At 45.2% G+C, this 22,187-nt stretch overlaps 1 protein-coding gene across 4 annotated transcripts in view; it reads right to left on the bottom strand.

The window, feature by feature from the left end:
• The window catches only part of LOC117357382 (bifunctional heparan sulfate N-deacetylase/N-sulfotransferase 3-like), a 278,317-nt gene that overhangs the window by 134,173 nt on the left and 121,957 nt on the right, over positions 1–22,187 (bottom strand). For all 4 annotated transcript variants that reach the window (XM_033937877.1, XM_033937894.1, XM_033937867.1 and 1 more), the window contains 2 exons: positions 18,302–18,389; positions 13,130–13,284 (listed from right to left, as the gene is read on the bottom strand). In XM_033937877.1, coding sequence (XP_033793768.1) covers positions 13,130–13,284; positions 18,302–18,389 — 243 coding nt within the window. The remainder of the gene's footprint in view (positions 1–13,129; positions 13,285–18,301; positions 18,390–22,187) is intronic.

Here is a 22,187-nt window from a genome sequence, read left to right as displayed (position 1 = left end):
GAAAGACATGGTTTTCTGTTAGGATTGACGGTGTAGGATTGATCTGTACTAGTCTGGCTTGTTTAGTTTTACAATGGGTGTATTGATGTACTGCTCACTGCAGTATGTAAGATGCTGCCTTTTCCTAGGTACTCATGTGTGACGTGTGGCTTGTTACTAAAAATCATGTTTTTTGTACAGATTGGGGGGGGGGGGCAAAAAATGATGGACCCCGGGTGTCACATATGCTAGGTACGCTACTGTTTTAGACATTCCATTTCCGTAATTATTTTGGTTACATTTTCTGTTCCTCTTCTAATTCCACTGTATCTTTTTTTGAGATGTGGTGGTCACAATTGCACAGAGTAATCAAGGTGAGTTGTTCCATAGAGTGACACAGAGGCACAGTATTATGATATTCTTTGATTTATTCTCTAATCCTTTTTGAATAGTGTAATCCCTGACATTTCTTTGCGCATAGAGCAGATTTCAATCTGTTGGCTACAATGACGACTAGATCTTTTGCCCTGGTGGTGACTCTTACCCCCTCTTCTACAAAGCCGTGTGGCAACATCCCCGAAGCCCTTTAAATCTCTGTAGGCTTCGGGGCCGTTACCATGTGGCTTTGTAGAAGATGGGGGATAATGTGGAACCTAGCATTATAGAGCTATAATTTGGGGTATTCTTCTCTACATGCACTTATCCACATAAAATTTCACCTAATCAGTCTTGCAAAGGAGATTTTGGAAGCTCAGAGTTCTCTTATTTGTCCATTCAAAACACGCTTTGAGCATCCGAAGAAACAAGTGCTGATGAGGAGAAATGTTAATGCTCTTTTAATATCCTCTCCATGCAATTTCCTTTCCTTGTCATTCTGTGAAGTAGGAGGAACAATTTATTGAGTCATATAAAGAAGAGTTTACTTTAGAGGCTAAAAAATATGAAAAAAAATGAAGACCTAGAAAAGCAGCAGCTGGATCTCATGAATTTGTTTAGGGCATTTTTCAAAATGAAGAAACAACGAGAGAAAGGTTTCCATGTAAGTCCCAAACGATGGGAAGATTCATTCAAATGTAAAGTTTAATAAGAAGAAAAGGACCAGACACGGCCGTGTTTCAGGGTTTATAAGACATACCAAAATATATATACAAATTAAAATTAATATTACAAAAGCCACACAAGAAATAGATAAATAATTCCAACCTATGACTTTGGGCTCCTTTTACTAAGCTGCGGTAGCATTTTTAGCACACGCTTAGCGCATGCTAAATTACTGCGTGTGCTAGATGCTAACGCCACCATTGAGCTGGTGTTCATTTTTGGCGCATAGCGCCGGGTTAGCGTGCTAAAAACGCAACCGCAGCTTAGTAAAAGGAGCCCTTTGTGTCATATATGAACAGTTGATTTAAATCAGTTTATGCTGAAAGAAACCCAAATAAGCCAAAAAGGATTTAGAACGTTAAAAACGGAAACATAATCTATGTCAAGTACCAGCTGTTGGACACGATTCAATCTATATCAAGCAGACGTTCAATAACTCAGTCATGTCCAACACTCTTGACATAGATTATGCCAAACATATGTTTCCGTTTTAACATTATAAATCCTTTTTTACTTATTTGGGTTTTGTTTCGGCATAAATTGATATAAATATTCATATATGAACTGTTGGTCAATATTATAAAGTCATAGGTTCCAAGTTTATTTAAAAATTTGATTAAATGCCTATCAAAGACCAAGGGGCTCATAATCGAAAGTGAAAAACGTCCAAAAAACGGCCTAAGTCGGCACTTGGACGAACATTGTCAAAATATGTCCAAGTGCCAATAATAAAACCGGCTTTTGGACGTATTTAAAAACGACCTAGGCCTTCACAGTGCCGCTGAACGACCAAAGCTAAATGGGGCATTTCAGGAGGAGTGTCAAGGGCGGGAATTGGGTGGGACGTGGGCCGGCTTAGACTTAGTTGTACTGCATATATAACCAAACGTTTCACAACACAGCATAGACGAAACTTGGACGTTGTGACTTAGACCATTTAAGACATGGTCTAAGTCACAAAAACCAACCTAAAGTGACCAGATAAGCACTGCAAAGACATAGCACAGACCCTCCCCCACTACCCCAGTGATTACCGACCCCCCACCCCCATAAAAATCATAATCACAACTTTTAAATTCTGCCTCCAGAACATCAGCACCTGGCAACCTGGCATAGGAAAGCCTAGTCACGCAGCACAGACTGTTGGGAAAAGTATTAACTCTATGGATGATACCAAAATCTGCAACAGGGTAAATACTCTAGAAGGAGAGATCTAGCCAAGTTTAAAGAATGGTCTACAATTCGGCTAAATGAAATGCAGAGTCATCCATTTAGGCTGCAAGCACAGAATAAGCAATAAGAATAGAATCTGGGGGTGATCAATTTCAATGAAAGTAAAGTGGCCAAACAGATTGAAAAAGTGACGGTAAAAGCCAGAAGGATTTTGGGAGCAGAGAGAGAAGAATGGCCAGCAGGAAAAAGGAGGTATTAATGCCTCGGTATAAATTCTGGGGGCAATTCTGGAGACCTTCAAAATAGAGTTCATCCAGAGGGCAGCTACTCTACTAAAATGGTCAACGGTCTTCTCATAAGACATATGAGAACAGACTTAAAGATCTTTGGAAGAAAGGTAGGCGTGGGAGATATGATAGAGATACATTTGGGCTGCAAAAACCCAAAGGAATGGAACAGTTTAGGGCAGGGGTAGGGAACTCCGGTCCTCGAAAGCCGTATTCCAGTGGGGTTTTCAGGATTTCCCCAATGAATATGCATGAGATCTATTTGCATGCACTGCTTTCAATGCATATTCATTGGGGAAATCCTGAAAACCCCCACTGGAATACGGCTTTCGAGGACCGGAGTTCCCTACCCCTGGTTTAGGGGGTGAAGAACTTATGTGCACAACAGAAGAGCGGGACTTGGGTGTGATTATAAGAACATGAGAATAGCCTCACTGGGTCAGACCAATGGTCCATCAAGCCCCGTAGCCCGTTCTCACGGTGGCCAATCCAGGTCCTTAGTACCTGGCAAAAACCCAAGGAGTAGTGAAGTAGTTCCGTGCCTTAAATAAGCTTGGCGAGGGCCAGCTTATTAACCTGGACAGGTAGGTTTTGGTGAAATGAGCAAACATGAAATAAAAAAAAACATTCAGCCATTCCACTTTCTCACATTGCACAGGAATCACTAGTTAGAAAAACCTGTTGATAGATAAGGCCTAATCCAAGAGCAGGTGAGAATGTGTAATTAGTGGCTATACTTATGTATATAAAACCAGAATATTGGATAAGTCATAATATTAACAAGCAGAGAGGCAAAAGATGGGAACTTAACATATTGATTTGGAAAACCCACAGGTGTTATGTGCTGGAAGGAACAGGAATGCAGGCTAGGACATTAGCGTGATTGATAAGCGCCATAGCAAATTCACTCCAGATGGCAAAGCTTAAGTTTCATAAGGTTTCATTGTTCAAATGTGTGTCCAGTCTGGTCTGGGGAGGTCCTTAGGGAAGTACAGGCAGACAGGAGGTGGCCTTTGACCTGGTTGCCTTACATTCCAAGAGGCCCTGATGTAGATCCAGGATTAAGTTTTAGTAAGCCGTTAAAACTATACATTAGGAATTTACTTGTTTCAAGTAACAAGTGTAGATTAGAATATATTTTACTTTGAACATTGTATTTTATATATTTTAATTCTGAGAAGACTACATCTGTGGTTTAACCTTTTGGACCTTAAGCAACTTTTCCTACTCTGTGAAGGTCTCTCCTTCTTCTTGTCTAACAAAGGGACACAGACTTATCAGCACAGAGATGCAGGCTGACTAACAGAAAGGGTTTAAAGCTGTCTGTATGAATGATCTTTTGTGAGTATATTCCAATATATTTGGTTTTGTATTTCTTTTTTATAAATCATGCAAACTTAGTATAAGAATGTAATTTTTAGGAATGCTTTGGTGACACGCCCATATGAAGGTATAGAAGCAAGCCTTATATGGAAGCAAATATTTTTGACCAGTCAGATGTTAGTGAAGGGATGTCGTCATGTAAGGTATATATTGATGAACAACTAGTATAGAGTTGGGTTTTTTTTTTGCTAGAAATGCCATATTTTGGCTTCGGGAAAACCCCCCATGATGCAAATAGCCTTTTGATAGTTGTGTTGATAATTAATAAAACCAATATACTGTTTCAAAGACTACAATCCAAAAGCTTGATCAAGAAATTTCTATGACTAAACAAGTACAGGAGTCCCTAATTAAAGACAAATTAATTTAAGGAAGAAATTGGAGACACTTGAAAACAATTCCCGGAATAATAATTTGAGATTAATAAATTTCCCTAGATTGACTTCGGTTATTCCTAGGGAAATGCTTAGGAAATACTTGTTAGAAACTTTGCAAGTTTCAGAAGAAACTTTACCACCATTTGTTCAAGTGTATTACTTGCCAAATAAAGAAGGGGCTCAAACGCAAGTTAAAGTATCAAACCAAGCATTATTGAATGTTTCTGAATTGTTAGAAACTTCAGATAGAGAAACAGTTGTACCTTCTACAATGATTCTGACCGTAGCTCTCGCTATAGATAAAAAACATGGTTATTGAGACTGTAATAGACAGAAAGAGTTCCTTGGTTGCAAAATACAAATGTTTCCTGATCTCTCCAGAGAAACTCAAAAGCGATGTAGAGAATTTTTGTTGTTGAAACCTGGAGTCACTTCACTGGGAGCAACATTTTACTTGAGACATCCTTTGCTACCGATCACTTAAATATGTTTTCTTTGAACCACAACAGTTAACAGCTTTTCTGGCTATGTCTCGACTGGATAAAGAGAAATCAACAGCTCCATAATTATATATCTGCCCATTTCTCAGTGTTGTCTGTATTTTATCTTCTAATAATAATTTCTTTTTGCTCGCTTTAATGTAATCTTGGATCCACATTTTGAGGACTTGAGTTGAGTTGGTTGAAATAATTTTCTGTATTTAGTTTTTCTTTTATTTGGATTGAACTTGATTTATATTGGATATAGGTCATATCTTTACTAACTTGCTTTCTGTACAAGTGATTACTTGGTATGTCATTTGAAAAATTAATAAAATAATTAAAGATAAAACCAATATCTTTGGAAATATTTGCATCATTTCTCATTCTTTTCTGCACCTGCTCAGTAGCAACATTCCATATTAACGATCCAGGACAAGCAGAGGCTTCCCCCATGTCTTTCTAAATAACAGACTATGGACTTTTCCTCCAGAAATTGTCCAAACCTTTCTTAAAACCAGCTACGCTATCCACTCTTACCACAACCTCTGGCAACGCGTTCCAGAGCTTAACTATTCTCCAAGTGAAAAAAACAACTTTCCTCCTATTGGTTTTTAAAAGTATTTCCCTGTGATGATCTTAAGGTGGCCAAACAGGTTGAAAAGGTGACAGCGAAAGCTAGAAGGATGCTAGGTTGCATAGGGAGAGGTACAGCTAGTAGAAAAAAAGGAGGTATTGATGCCCCTGTATAAGACTCTGGTGTGACCTCATTTAGAATATTGTGTACAATTCTGGAGGCCGCACCTTCAAAGAGATAGAAAAAGGATGGAGTCGGTCCAGAGGAAGGCTACTAAAATGGTGGGTGGTCTTCATCATAAGGTGTATGGGGACAGACTTAAAGATCTCAATCTGTATACTTTGGAGGAAAGGTGGGAGAGGGGAGATGTAAATGTGTATGAGTCAAATCTCATTTGAAAGGAAGCTTTGGAATGAGAGGACATGGGATGAAGTTAAGAGGTGATAGGCTCAGGAGTAATCTAAGGAAATACTTTTTTACAGAAAGTGTGGTAGATGCATTGAACACTCTCCCAGAAGAGGTGGTAGAGAAGAGACTGTGTCTGAATTTAAGAAAGCGTGGGATAGGCATATGGGATCTCTTAGAGAGAGGAAGAGATAATGGTTACTGTGGATGGGCAGACTAGATGGGCCATTTAGCCTTTATCTGCCATCATGTTTTTATGTTATATATTTCTGCAGTATAAATCCAAAAGAGGTGGGCTTCTTTCAATTGAAAGAGGAAAATGGTGTAGTGGTCATGTTAGTCCATTTTTCAAGGTAATATATAGAAAGGGGGAGAGTGTGGCACTTTGGTTAAAGCTACAACCTTAGCACCCTGTGGGTTCAAACCTACACTGCTCCTTTTGACCCTGAACAAGTCACTTAACCTTTTCCTATCGTAATCAATTTTACGTTACGCTGGTTCCAATTGTAATTATTTTAGCAATGTTTTGTATTATTCACCATTATCATTTACGGCTATGTAAATAAGTCATAAGTCTGTAAATTCAAATATTTTGTGTTCCTGGCTCTTTATTAGTCCATACAGACTGTTTATCCACTGTCCATGTCATTTTTGGAATGTCCCGTCATCTGGGACACACGATACGAAAAGGTTAATCCCCCCATTTCTCTAGGTACATTAGAAAGATTGTGAGCTCATCAGGACAGACAGGGAAAAATGCTTGAGTACCTGAATAACATAGTAACATAGTAACATAGTAGATGACGGCAGATAAAGACCCGAATGGTCCATCCAGTCTGCTCAACCTGATTCAATTTAAATTTTTTTTTTTTTCTTCTTAGCTATTTCTGGGCGAGAATCCAAAGCTTTACCCGGTACTGTGCTTGAGTTCCAACTGCCGAAATCTCTGTTAAGACTTACTCCAGCCCATCTACACCCTCCCAGCCATTGAAGCCCTCCCCTGCCCATCCTCCACCAAACGGCCATACACATTCTGAGCTCTCCTGGGCGAACAGTATAGAAAATTAAATAAGTAAAACAAAAACATAAAGGAAATAAGGTGATATCTTTTTCACTAGACTAACTAAATGCATTTTATGATTAGCTTTTGAAGGAAACCTTTCTTCAGATCAGAAAGAGGAGAAATGGAGCAAAGGAAGAAGGTGAAAGGGGATAGACTCAGGAGTAACCTATGGAAAGAAAGCAATGTTACTTACCGTAACAGTTGTTATCCAGGGACAGCAGGCAGCTATTCTCACTAGTGGGTGATGTCATCAGACAGAGCCCCGGTACGGACGTCTCACAAGCACGTGTTGCTTGTAGAAACTTAAAAGTTTCTAGATGCCCGCACCGCGCATGCGCCGGTGCCTTCCCGCCCGGAGGTCCGGGCGTGTCTCCTCAGTTCAGGTAGCTAGCCTGAGAAGCCAACCCAGGGGAGGTGGGTGGGACGTGAGAATAGCTACCTGCTGTCCCTGGATAACAACTGTTACGGTAAGTAACATTGCTTTATCCCAGGACAAGCAGGCAGGTATTCTCACTAGTGGGTGACCTCCAAGCTAACCTCAGTGGGATGGAGGGGGAGTTGGCGACTTAAGAGAATAAATTTTTCAATACTGTTTGGCCAAACTGTCCATCCCGTCTGGAGAGAGTATCCAGACAATAATGCGAGGTGAATGTGTGAACCGAGGACCAGGTGGCAGCCTTACAAATTTCCTCGATTGGTGTTGATCTGAGGAATGCTACTGAGGCTGCCATTGCTCTGACCTTATGGGCTGTGACCTTACAAGGAAGCGATAATCCAGCCTGGGCATAGCAGAAAGAGATACAAGCCGCCATCCAATTAGAGATGGTGCGCTTTGATACGGGTCTTCCCAACTTATTAGGGTCGAAGGAGACAAAAAGTTGAGGAGTGGTTCTGTGTGGCTTGGTGCGATCCAGGTAGAAAGCCAAAGCACGTTTACAGTCTAGAGTGTGAAGGGCCGATTCTCCGTGGTGAGAATGGGGCTTAGGGAAGAATACTGGAAGTACAATGGATTGGTTGAGATGAAATTCGGAGACCACCTTAGGCAGGAATTTCGGGTGAGTGCGGAGGACCACCTTGTCATGATGGAATACTGTGAATGGTGGATCCGCCATCAATGCCTGGAGTTCGCTGACTCTGCGAGCGGACGTAAGGGCTACAAGGAAAAGCACTTTCCAGGTGAGATACTTAAGAGGGGCCCTGTTGAGTGGTTCAAACGGGGGCTTCATGAGACGGGAAAGGACTACATTGAGGTCCCAAACTACTGGGGGTGGTTTGAGAGGAGGGTTAACATGGAAGAGTCCTTTCATAAATCTGGCAACCACCGGATGGGCCGAGAGGGGTTTCCCTTGTAGGGGCTGGTGGAACGCCGCAATAGCGCTCAGGTGGACTCGTATGGATGTAGACTTGAGCCCAGATTGAGATAGGTGTAGGAGATAGTCCAGCACGGAGGATAAGGAAGCTCGCTGAGGTTCCTTTGATTTAGAAACACACCATGAGGAGAATCTAGTCCATTTCTGGGAGTAGCATTGTCGAGTGGCGGGCTTCCTGGAAGCTTCCAAGACCTCCCTCACTTCTTGTGAGAATTGGTGAGGGGTTACGTTGAGAGGAACCAAGCTGTCAGGTGGAGAGACTGCAGGTTGGGATGAAGCAGTGATCCTTGATGTTGAGTAAGTAGTGAAGGAAACACTGGGAGTGGTACTGGTTCCCTGCTGCTGAGTTGAAGTAGGAGGGAGAACCAAGGTTGTCTGGGCCACCGAGGAGCTATTAGAATCATGGTGGCCTGTTCGAGTTTCAGCTTGACCAGAGTCTTCTGGATCAGCGGGAATGGTGGGAACGCATATAGAAATCGTTTCCCCCAGTTCAGTAGAAAAGCATCTGCCTCGAGGCGATGAGGAGTGTAGATCCTGGAGCAAAACTGAGGCAGTTTGGAGTTGTGGGGAGCCGCAAAGAGGTCTATCTGAGGCGTCCCCCATTGTGTGAAGATTTGGTGAAGGGGGCTGGAATGGAGAGTCCATTCGTGCGGTTGTAGCAGACGACTTAGTTTGTCTGCTAAGACGTTGTTCTCCCCCTGAATGTAGACAGCTCTGAGGAAGGCGTTGTGGCGCACCGCCCAGTCCCAGACTCGTAGAGCTTCCTGGCAAAGGAGGGCTGAGCCCGTGCCTCCTTGCTTGTTGATATAATACATGGCGGCCTGATTGTCTGTGCGAATGAGGATCACCATGTCGTGAAGTAGGTGTTGGAAAGCTTGGAGCGCATTGAAGATGGCTCTGAGCTCCAGTAGATTGATTTGGTGTAGTCTTTCCGCACTGGTCCAGAATCCTTGGGTGCGGAGACCATCCAGGTGGGCCCCCCATGCATAATTCGACGAATCGGTTGTGAGAACTTTCTGATGGGGGGGAGAATGCAACAGCAAACCTCTGGATAGATTCGAAGAGGTCATCCACCAAAGTAGAGACTGCCGAAGAGCAGGTGTGACTAAGATGTGTTTGGATAGTGGATCGGACGTCTGATTCCACTGTGATGCCAGGGTCCACTGGGGGATCCTGAGATGGAGTCTGGCAAAGGGTGTCACATGTACTGTGGAGGCCATATGGCCCAGGAGCACCATCAGTTGTCTCGCCGGTAGGGTTTGGCGAGTAGACACCGACTGGCAGAGATGAAGAAGAGACTCCATGCGTTGCAGAGGCAGGAATGCTCGGAGTCGAGTGGTGTCCAGGACCGCTCCGATGAAGGGGAGGGACTGGGTGGGTTGTAGATGAGACTTGGAAAAGTTGATCTCGAAGCCCAAATTCTGGAGGAAGTAGGTTGTAGCCAAGACCGCCGAAGTGACCTCTGGGGCTGACGGGGCCTTGATGAGCCAGTCGTCGAGGTATGGGAACACCTGTAGACCCCTGTCTCGGAGTGCCGCGGCCACTACCACCAGGCACTTTGTGAAGACTCTGGGGGACGAAGAGAGGCCGAATGGTAGCACTCGATACTGTAGGTGCAGATTTCCCACCCGAAATCTGAGGAACTTTCGGGAGGCCGGGTGAATGGGGATGTGAGTGTAGGCCTCCTTGAGATCCAGGGAGCATAACCAGTCGTTCTGCTCGAGGAGGGGGTATAGAGAAGCCAAAGTCAACATGCGAAACTTCTCTTTGACCAGAAACTTGTTGAGGGCCCGAAGGTCTAAAATGGGTCGCAGGTCGCCCGTTTTCTTCGGGACGAGGAAGTACCGGGAGTAGAACCCTCGGTTCAATTGGTCTGACGGGACCGGCTCGACAGCCCGAAGCTGAAGTAAGGTTTGGACTTCCTGAAGAAGAAGGGCGGTCTGTGTCGAGCTTGAAGGATACTCTCTTGGAGGATGGTCCGGGGGGACCCGATGGAATTGAAGAGAGTATCCTTCTCTTATGATGGTAAGGACCCATAGGTCCGTGGTTACGGCCTCCCATCGATGGTAAAAAAGATGGAGGCGGCCCCCTATGGGAGAGGCTGAGTGCAGAACGGTGTCGGTTATGCTCCCAGGGGGGGAGTCAAAAGGGCTGGGGAGCCTTAGGTGCAGCCGGTGGCTGAGGTTTTTGCTGAGACTTCTGGGGAGGTTGTCTCTTCGCAGGTTGTCTCGCAGCAGGCGTTTGTCTGGGCATGTAACGCCGCTGGTAAATCAGGGGTGGCCTGGAAGGTCGAGACTGTTGAGGTTTGGGTTTGGGCCGCAGGATGGATTGAAAAGATTTTTCGTGATCCGACAGCTTCTTGGTAACAGTTTCGATAGACTCATCGAACAGGTCAGCTCCCGCACATGGTACATTGGCGAGTCTGTCCTGGAGGTTGGGATCCATATCGATTGTACGGAGCCATGCCAGGCGACGCATGGCTACCGCGCTTGCGGCAGCACGTGCCGAGAGTTCGAATGCATCGAAGGAGGATTGCATCAGCTGGAGGCGTAATTGGGAGAGGGAGGCTACCACTTCCTCGAACTCGAATCGAGCTTGGGTGTCTATGAACGGAGTGAACTTGCGGAGCACCGGCAAGAAGAACTCCAGATAGGAAGAGAAAAAGAAATTGTAGTTCAGCACCCGTGACGCCATCATGGAGTTTTGATAGAATTTTCTACCAAATTTGTCCATCGTTCTCCCCTCTCGGCCCGGCGGTACAGAGGCATAGACCTGAGAGGGATGAGAGCGTTTAAGAGAGGACTCGACCAGTAGGGATTGGTGGGAGAGTTGAGGGCCCTCAAACCCTTTATGGTGCACGATGCGGTATCGAGCATCGAGTTTGCTGGGAATCGCCGGTATGGAGTACGGTGTTTCGAAACACTGCATGAAGGTCTGATCCAGCAATTTATGCAGGGGGAGCCGAAGCGACTCCGTTGGAGGGTTAGGTAAATGCATGGTGTCCAGATACTCTTTGGAGTATCGGGAGCCCGTGTCAAGGGTCACATCTAGATCATCCGCCATTTGTCGGAGGAATGATGAGAAAGACAATTGATCCGCCAGCGTCGGTCTGTGGGACGGGCTGGAGGAGGAAGAGGCCTCCGGGTCCATGGACATCGGGGAGTGGCAAGGAGAGTCGGGTACGGGTGTCTCCTCGTACTCCGGTCCCTCCGGAGGGGACACCTCTGATGAGGAGTATCCCATACGTTGCAGTTTTTTCTGCGGTGACACCTCCGAATGGCGTGAAGAGTGCCAGGATGAGTGTCTTGATCGGTACCCGTCTCGGTGGCGGGACGGGGATCGTGATCGTCTGTGCATCGCATGGTCTCCCGAGGCCCCCAAGTGGTGGATAGGGCTGGAAGCGGTGGATCGCAACTGGGGTTGCGATGCGGATTCTTGCGATGCTACCCAAGTCTGGTAAGGAGTACGGAAGAACTCTTCCTGACTATGCCCAGGGCTTTGAGTATCGATCGGAGGTCTGGTCCCATGTTGGCGTGGAGGCGTAATGGGCTCTAATGGCGGCATATCGGTAAGCGAGGCTTGCCGCATGGGCATCGCCGCCCTCCCCCGTTCGTCCTCGTCGGTTTTCGAGGTCGAACGGCGTGGAGGAGGGGGAGGGGGCGGACCGCCCCTTTGGACCGGTACCGGGAGGTCACCCTGTATGGCAGCGATGAGCCCGGGTCCGATGGTCTGCATGAGCTCAATGAATTGAGCTTCCAGCATGGACCGTAGCGAAGCCAATAAGGAGGGATCCGCACCGAAAGGGGGTCCTCCTGCACGGTCATCGCGCTCCTTCGAGGTCAAGTGCTTCTGCTTAGTAGCTTTCGGCACTTTGATGACCACTGGTGGCACTGTGGAAGGAAGAGGTACCTGAACCGAGGAGACCGGGGCAGGCACCGACGTCGAGCTCGTGGATGGTGTCGGGATGAACGATGCCGGTTTCACCACACTCGATGCAGGAGGGGTCGATACCGGTTTCGCCCGAACCGGGGAGGTATCAGATGAAGTGGAGGCTGAGGGATCCTTAGCTGCGTCCATCTTGAACATCGATTCCCACAATAGGCAACACCGTTTGAATGAGCGTGCCGTAAGGGTAGAGCAAGGCCTGCACGATTTCGGAATGTGGTCAGGGCCCAAACACTGCAAACAGCGCCGGTGAGGGTCCGTAAGTGAAATTGCGCGTTGGCACTTGCTGCACTTTTTAAACCCGGTGATTGGCTGGGACATAGGCCGGAAAATCTCCGCCGCGAGGTCGAAGCCAGTGGGCCTGAGCCACGTGGCCGGCCCGTTCGACCCGCCGGAGGAAATAATCTTCTTTTTTTTTTAACTGAAAAAGAAAAGTACTGTTAACTGTAATTAAAAGAAAGCGAAAACGCGGACAAGGAAGGCAAATTTAACTGAATTCAGCTAGCGCATGATGAAGTTGAACTTCTCAGCTCCGCGGAAAGAAAAGAACTGAGGAGACACGCCCGGACCTCCGGGCGGGAAGGCACCGGCGCATGCGCGGTGCGGGCATCTAGAAACTTTTAAGTTTCTACAAGCAACACGTGCTTGTGAGACGTCCGTACCGGGGCTCTGTCTGATGACATCACCCACTAGTGAGAATACCTGCCTGCTTGTCCTGGGATAATGGTGGATGTGTGGAACTGCCTCCCAATAGAGGTGGTGAAGAGCAGGACTGTATCCGAAATCAAGAACGCAGAGAAGAAGGATGGACAGAGTGATAGGCCGTATGGCTTTTATCTGCTGTCTGTTTTCTAGGCGTATCAAAGAAGAGACGTCTTAATTTAATCATGAATTTTTGATGGCTATGACTGGTGTGCAGACTGGATGGACCGTCATTTACTATGTTACTATGTTTGTATGTCAATGATGCCACTCAGTCCATATACTCACTAGGGCAAATTTCTTGTTGAGAATCATTTGCTCCACTAGGGATGACTCGTTGTGGAAGAGGTGAGGTTGCATGTGACTCCACATATGAGGAAACCACCAAAATTCATCCACCGATCCCAGAAGCAGATCATCTCCGGCATCCTCTTTCTCTGTCCCTGCAAAGAAATAAGATGACGAAATCCACTGATTAGGTCTTGCAAACAATTTCAGTGATCAGTGAATTCCCTCTCATAGTTTGATTTGTGTACTGAATGCTCGGGTGAAAGAACTGTTGATGTTCTCACTGCATAGAAAGTAGGACTATAGGGGAAAGACCTCGGTTAGATAAGAGGCATGGGGTTTCTATCTTCATTGTATGGAAAGAAGGTTAAACAAAAACTTCTAATAAGGTTAGAACAATCAAAATGTCACTTTATGTCTACACTTTTGTGTGGAAAGAGGTTAACAACAAAGAAAAGAAGAAAGAAAGTGAAGAGAATAAAGAAGGAATGCAAGCTCCGAAAACCCTTCTTTACTGAGAGGGTGGTGGGTATCTGGAACAACCTGTAAGCAAAGGGGGTTAGCATGCATGGGGACATGGCAGTCTTGGTCTAGCTACAGTATTTATTTCAAAATGGATAGACCGCCAGGGGTGTCAAAGTCCCTCCTCGAGGGCCGCAATCCAGATCTATTAGCATACAATGAAAGCAGTGCATGCAAATAGATCTCATGCATATTCATTGGGGAAATCCTGAAAACCCGACTGGATTGCGGCCCTCGAGGAGAGACTCTGACAACCCTGCTCTAAGTGGGTTCCATAAAATACAACATACATAATTTGAAATCAATAACTTAAAAATAACAAACTTCACTCACTCACTGTCTACTTGAAGACTGCAAAGACCAATACTGATGTCATGAAGATCAAACTTATCCTAAGCTGTATCGTCTCTTGGTTTTTAACATTTTCTTCAGGACATAATTGTAGGGGAGTGTGTGGTGCAGTGGTTAAAGCTACAGCCTCAGCACCCTTGGGTTGTGGGTTCAAACCCACACTTAATCCCCCCCATTGCCCCAGGTACATTAGATAGACTGTAAGCCCACCGGGACAGACAGGGAAGCATGCTTGAGTACCTGAATAAATTCATGTAAACCGTTCTGAGCTCCCTTGGAAGAATGGAATGAATAAAAAAAACATATTTCAGAGAGACACCTCAGCAATTGCATTCATCATTCCACCTTCTGATCTCAGGGCTCTGTTTGGTCTATAGACATCCCAGAGAAATTGAACAAGAACATCAGCGGGACAAAAGGGGATGTGTTAGTTTCCATGTGGAGAAAGCAGGAAGGGTTTCTAGTCCTATGTACAGTGAGGGGAACTGACTAGTTACCTGGCTAATACTCCCTCACTAATGGCAAAACAGATCATCTTTGTGCAGAGGGTGGTCGAAGGGATGATGACCCCTGATCCAGAATAATATAAAATGGTGTAACTGGATAGAGTGGGAGGGGCCAAAGGGTTCTTATCAGTCAATGTAGCAGGGCCCCAAAATGTTCTTGAGACCCCAGAATCACCAAGTACCCTAGTATCCCACAGGGGCTTTGTAAAATGTTTCTTGTAATGTGATAGGTTGGATGGGGTCAGTCTGTGCGTAACAATATAACTCAAGGATATTTCTACCTGGATTCCTATATGGAGAGCATTTGTGATGTCAAAAAGACTAGTATGAGGACTGTTTTGAAGGGAAAATTTGTATCACCTTTAGGAAGTGTAGAACTCCCAAGTCAGTGGGGTCCTGGGTGTTAAGTGAGATCCAGGACAAAGTCACCTTTTTCCTATTTCCCAACAACCAGGCACTAGAACATGAGGGGAAGCCAAGTCACTCAGGAGTGCATGGTATGGAATGAACTATAGTTGAAAGATACTACCAAAACAGGAAGTTATTGCATCCTGATAAAGATGTTATAACAAAGGCAAAATTAACTCAAGTGTCATTAAATGAAAAGCAGAAGGAGTCCAAATTATCCCTGTCAACTGCTAAAGCAGGTTATAAATGCCAAACAAAAAGCACACTTTGAAATGTTTTAGATAGGAGAGTTAGCGTATATAGCACTAAATAAAGAGGTAGATATAATAGGCACCTCAGAGACCTGGTAGAAGGAGGATAACCATGGACACTATTACCAGGATATAAATTTTATTACATTGACAGAGTGGATCAAATTGGTAAATGTTAAAGAAGGAATTGAGTCAAATAGAATAAACATTTGGAATCTTTATGAAAAGAAATTCTATGTATAAAGGGAAAGAGTATACTGGTGGAGCAATCCTATCATCTTCTTGGCTTGAATGAACACACAGATGATGAAACGTTAACAGAAATGATGAAAGCTAATAAATTTGACAACACTATAAGACTAGGTGATTTCAAGAACCCCCAAATTGACTGGGTAAATGTCACGTCAGGACATATTAGGAAGGTAAAGTTGATAGATGAAATTAAATTACTGCTTTTCAGAGCAACTGGTTCATGAATTGTGTTTAGTGAGCTTGATATTCAGTGGCACTTAAGTGGGTACTGCCCTAAATATCGGCACTAACTGGCCTTGTTAAGTGCAACCAGAAGAGGGGTGCTCCAAGGATGGAGTCAGGGAAGAGTATAACCAAGTGATCAAATAGGATCACACAAAAGACACCTGGGTAGTGGCTTGCATCTCTTACCCTTGCTCTCCTCCCTCTTAAGCTGACCCCCCCATCCCCAACAGGTTCCTATCCCCTACCAGACTCCCCACACACAGATCAAAACCTACTCCTCATTCCAATACCTCATTCCAACAAATCAAGGCTTGCTCACCCAGCTCCACAACACATAAAGATCCCAACCCTTATTGTACCACCCGCATGGCCCACCACAACAGAACAAGACCCCCTCCACTTTCCAGTAGGCCCTCTGGACCTACCTGACTACCTCTACAGTCTACTTGTTCCTTGAAACAGGAGTGAAGCCCACTCACTCTTGGCCTTGTCTTGATATGTTGGTGGGACCTGGGGAGGGATTGTAAAGGTTAAGAGTTTACCGCATCGATCTGTAAGGTTTTGCGGTCTAGAAATGTAAATGTAATGTCGTAATGAATAGTGCTGGAAGATAGGGAGGGGTCTCATGGGGGATTGGAAAGGTTAAGATTTTATATTAGGTATGGTGCTGTTTAAAGCCCCAACCAGATGTAATCCATGCATTAAAAAGGGAAAGCAAATGGGGACTTGTGTAGGGCCTTTTTGTGGTTGTGGGTGAGTCATTACAGGACATTTACTTCTTTTTGGTTTTGTGTTTCTGTTTACGTTGGTTGATTATTGGACTAAAAGAAGATTTTGCCAGGACTCTTGAAACAGGGCCGCCGTTGAGTCTCTTGACCATGCCAACTTGAGCTTTTTCTTGAAGTGTTGTGTTCTGCAATCTCCCTATGTTTAATGACTTAGTTGTGCTGAAATGGGAATTTAAAATCTGAGGTCTCTTTTTCTCCACTTTTTTGGTGGTGCAGGGATTTTATTACCACAATAGCCCATATTCCTGCCGGTGTCACCTATATGGCAGTTAAAGTAGGGTTTTAGTGGGTTTTGTGGGGCTCACGCTTTCCACCCCATGTCCCCTTCTCTGGAGTCCACTGCACTGAACACCAGGCTGCTCTTCTAGGACTGTCATACAGGCAGGTATGTCCTGTTTAATTCACATCTTTGTAGGGTGGGAGGGGGTCAGTGACCATTGGGGAAATGTGGGGGGCTCATGCTTACATCATTCCAGTGGGCACCTTCATGGCACTTATTTGCTATTAAAACAAGTCTAACCCCAAATGTCCATATTGTGCCCCTGACGTTTTGTAAAATATTTGAATTATCGCTGCAAAACAGCCGGGTCATAAACCCACCCTAGTCCCGCCCAAACCACGCCTTTAACACCCCCCTTGGAATTTAGGTGAACAGCATAGAAAGTCGTCTAGAAAATAGGTTTTGAAAATGGCAATTTGAATGTTTTGGCGATTTAACCGTCCAAGTGCCACTTGAAGCCATTTCTTGGATGTGTCTTTTGAAAATGGGCCCAATAGTGTGTCTAGATTTTCAGAAGACAGGTCGAAATGCAAAGAAGTGAGGAGATCAAATTTGCAGGTTACACCGAATTGTTCAAAGCAGGTAGTAAGAAATTGCAGGAGGACCTTGTGAAACTGGGAGATATCCAAAGTGAGCAAAGGTACCCCAGGTGTACTGCCGACACCTCTCCTCCTCTCACCCCCTCGGTCCTTCCCCAATGCCTTGCCTTCATCCCCCATGCCTCTAACTCTTTGCCGCTCCAACCCTCTGCTCGCGCCGGCCTCGGCTCTCCCTCTAAAGTCACTTCCTGTTCAAGGGACATCCAGGGCGTCATTTCTACGTTTGGAGTTAGACCTGTTTTAAAAGTGAATAAGGTACCCAAACTGACCAGACGACCACTGGAGAGATGAAAGTATGGCCTCCATACTCCCCCAGTGATCACTGACCCCCTCCTACCCCCCAAAGATGCAAATGAAACAGTGCATACCTGTGTTTCTAGTAAGCCTAGTAGAGCATCACACGGGTGTCTTAAGTGGGCTAATGAACCATAGAGAGGAGGAGCCAGGCCCATAAAGAAGTGTGAGCCCACCAAAACCCACCCAAAACTGACTGTTCTGCCATATAGGTGACACCTGCAGCCATAAGGGCTTTGGGGGTGGTAGACAGGTGGGTATAGTAGATTTGGGGGGGAGTTTTGGAGAGATCACCATATTCTAAAAGGGAGTTATGGTGAAATATGTACCTGGCAGTCTTCATGTGAAGTCTGGGATGTCTGCGTGGCCAGTCCATTAAGATGCTGGGCCCTCTCACATCCAAATAGGCTCGATTTGGATGTTTTGAACATGGACGCTTTTGTATTTGAAAAAGCCAAAAAAGTTAGACACCCTAAGAGCCAAGACATCCAAATAGGCCATTAAAAAAATGTAGACATCTAGTGGTTTAGAAAATGGATGTTTCCATGCCCTGACGTCTTGCGTGATACATCCAAAGTTGGACTTAACCTATGGAAAATGCCCCTCAATGTGTCTCTATGCCCTCAGGTTGTGCTGTGTCTCCAAGATGCCCTCCTTCTAATCATCTGTTTGGGGACTGGAACTTCATGGTTTTACCTGTATGATGAAACTTCCCCGAAAATCCCAGATTGAAGGTAAAATTGGCAACTTTTGCTCTCATGAGATTCTGAGTCTTGAGCAGGACCTGAAAAGGAGAATATATGTAACGTTAGATGCATTTCCTTAGTCTGGCTATTACTTACTTTCTCTGTCAGTCTGGAGTGGTTTCCCAAAGCCAATTCATCTCATACTGAATCAGAATTCAAGGCAGGTGACGTCGCAGAGCAGAGCGGGTCCTGCGCTATCTGATCTCGGAGGTGCAATGACCTTGAAAACATGCCACGCCCCCCTTTGGGTAGAAGGTGATATCACCGATCCAATGGCTGCTGGTCATATTGAGGTCTAGGGTAGGGACACTGGGAAAACTTAGCCCTGCCATGCTACTGGTCCCATGACAAGGGAGGGGACATTTTGATTGGCTGACATGATGGACTTAGACCCATATGCACAAAACTCACTGTGTGTTTAATGATCGTTGCTAAATCAGTTTTAAACAGTTTAGCAATCTATTGCAAATTGCAGCCTTTTCCGTGGTTTGTAGCGGCCTCCGAATCATATGTAAATATATTGCAACAAGCTCATCAATATTAAAATGAAGACTCCAATTGATGCCCACATGATGAACAAAATGAAATGCTGGTTTTTAATGCTCCAAAATCTCCAACAGGTCTGCAGGTGCTGCTAGTGTTACAAAACACTGAACAGCAGCTTTAAAAAAAATGGGCATAGATGATGTGCCTGTGTCCCCATTAAAATAAAAGGTCATGCTGAGACCCCCCCCCACACACACACACACGATAGCCCACACCCCCTGAACTTAAAAAAGAAAAAAATCAGCAGGAGTGAAGCCCACTCCCTCCTGACCCCCAACATCCCTGACCTTTAAATGGATGATTGGCAGGAAGGATGCACACTCCCTCCTGCTGCCGGAGCACCTGCCAAACACCCCCCTCCCCCCCAACCCCATACCTTTCTTTGCTCACATGAACTCAGTTCTTAGAGGGAACATTGGCTGAGACCCCAGGAACTAGGTTTGTTCCCAGTGTAGCTCCTTGTAATCTTGGGCAAGTCACTTAACTTTTCGTTGCCCCAGTACAAAAACTTAGATTAAGAACTCACTAGGGACAGAAGAAGTACCTGAATATAATAATATCAACTGCTTTGAAACATAGAAAGATGTTGGCAGATAAAGGCCAAATTGCCCACCTAGTCTGCCCATCCGCAGTAACCATTATCTCTTTCTCTCTCCGAGAGATCCCATGTGCCTAATAGAAACATAGAAAGATGATGGCCGATAAAGGCCAAATGGCCCACCCAGTCTGCCCATCGGCGGTAACCATTATCTCTTTCTCTCTCCGAGAGATCCCATGTGCCTAATAGAAACATAGAAAGATGATGGCAGATAAAGTTCAAATGGCCCATCCAGTCTGCCCATCCGCAGTAACCATTATCTCTTTCTCTCTCCCAGAGATCCCACGTGCCTACTAGAAACATAGAAAGATGATGGCAGATAAAGGTCAAATGGCCCACCCAGTCTGCCCATCCGCAGTAACCATTATCTCTTTCTCTTTCCGAGAGATCCCACGTGCCTAACAGAAACATAGAAAGATGATGGCAGATAAAGGCCAAATGGCCCATCCAGTCTGCCCATCCACAGTAACCATTATCTCTTTCTCTCTCCCAGAGATCCCACGTGCCTAATAGAAACATAGAAAGATGATGGCAGATAAAGGTCAAATGGCCCATCCAGTCTGCCCATCCACAGTAACCATTATTTCTTTCTCTCTCCAAGAGATCCCACGTGCCTACTAGAAACATAGAAAGATGATGGCAGATAAAGGCCAAATGGCCCACCCAGTCTGCCCATCCGCAGTAACCATTATCTCTTTCTCTCTCCGAGAGATCCCACGTGCCTAATAGAAACATAGAAAGATGATGGCAGATAAAGGCCAAATGGCCCACCCAGTCTGCCCATCCGCAGTAACCATTATCTCTTTCTCTATCTTAGAGATCCCACATGCCTAATAGAAACATAGAAAGATGATGGCATATAAAGGTCAAATGGCCCACCCAGTCTGCCCATCCGCAGTAACCATTATCTCTTTCTCTTTCCGAGAGATCCCACGTGCTTAACAGAAACATAGAAAGATGATGGCAGATAAAGGTCAAATGGTCCATCCAGTCTGCCCATCCGCAGTAACCATTATCTCTTTCTCTCTCCCAGAGATCTCACGTGCCTAACAGAAACATAGAAAGATGATGGCAGATAAAGGTCAAATGGCCCACCCAGTCTGCCCATCCGCAGTAACCATTATCTCTTTCTCTCTCCCAGAGATCCCACGTGCCTAATAGAAACATAGAAAGATGATGGCAGATAAAGGCCAAATGGCCCACCCAGTCTGCCCATCTGTAGTAACCATTATCTCTTTCTCTCCGAGAGATCCAACCTGCCTAATAGAAACATAAAAAGTTGATGGCAGATAAAGGCCAAATGGCCCATCCAGTCTGCCCATCCACAGTAACCATGATCTCTTTCTCTCTCCGAGAGATCCCACATGCCTAATAGAAACATAGAAAGATGATGGCAGATAAAGGTCAAATGGCCCATCCTGTCTGCCCATCCGCAGTAACCATTATCTCTTTCTCTCTCCCAGAGATCCCACGTGCCTAATAGAAACATAGAAAGATGATCTAATCTAATCCTTAGGTTTGTATACCGCATCATTTCCACGTTCGTAGAGCTCGACACGGTTTACAGTAGGAGAAATAGGAAGGAACTACAACAGAGGGTTAGAGGTAGAAGTGTGAAGAAAATTTAGAGGACTTGGGATGCCAAGATATAAGAGTTTCCTTGATTCCTAAGTTGGAGGGAGACTTACATTTTTTGAGAAAAGCCAGGTTTTCAGATGTTTGTGGAAAACTTGGAGGGAGCTCAAGTTCTGAAGAGGGGAGGTAAGGTTGTTCCAGAGCTCAGTGATTTTGAAGTGGAGGGAGGTCACTAGCTTTCCTGTGTGGGAAATGCCTTTTAGCGAGGGGAATGATAGTTCTTTCTTCATGTTATTCACACCATCCTAGGTGTCTACTCTATTGCAGATTTTCGTATCATCTGCAAAGAGGCAAATCTTACCCGACAACCCTTCAGTAATATTGTTTATAAAAATGTTAAAAAGAACAGGCCCAGAACCTTGAGGCACACCACTGGTAACATCCCTTTCCTCAGAGCGATCTCCACTAATCACTAGCCTGTGTTGCCTTCCACTCAACCAGTTCTTGACCCAGCCCGTCACTTTGGGACCCATCCTGAGGGCACTCAGTTTATTTATTAGACATCTGTATGGAACACTGTCAAAGGCTTTGCTAAAATCTAAATACACCACATCTAGCACACTCCCTCTATCCAATTCTCTGGTCATCCAGTCAAAGAAATTGATCAGATTTGTCGACAAGACCTACCTCTAGGGAATCCATGTTGCCTCCGGTCCACAGGATTCCAGAAAATTGACCATTTCCATTAATTTGCTTACCACAGAAGTCTGTCATTCCCTACTTCTTCCTTACTTCCACTTTTGTGAAGAGGGACCACATCCACCCTTCTCCATTCGTCCGGTACCGCTCCTCACTCTAGAGACTCATTCAAAAGGTCAGTCAGCGGAGCCACCAGAACTTTCCTAAGTTCCTTCAGCCATGCTTTGTTTAGGTTGAGCCCTTTGTCTCCATTGAAGTTATTGGGGGTGTCCTGCTATCCCTATTGCCGGGACCCATTTTATTTGGATCCTGGTTGAATATGAGCTGGAACTTGTAGCTAACTCTTGTGGCTATGCATTCAGGCCAAGATTCTGTAAACAGTGCCAGAAGTTAGGTGCCCAACTTAATGGAATTAATT

This window comes from Geotrypetes seraphini, chromosome 1, assembly GCF_902459505.1.
Source record: "Geotrypetes seraphini chromosome 1, aGeoSer1.1, whole genome shotgun sequence".
In the NCBI taxonomy this organism is placed as follows: Eukaryota; Metazoa; Chordata; class Amphibia; order Gymnophiona; family Dermophiidae; genus Geotrypetes; species Geotrypetes seraphini.
The sequence above is the reverse complement of the archived record's forward strand: the minus strand, read 5'-3'. Positions and strand labels throughout refer to the sequence as shown.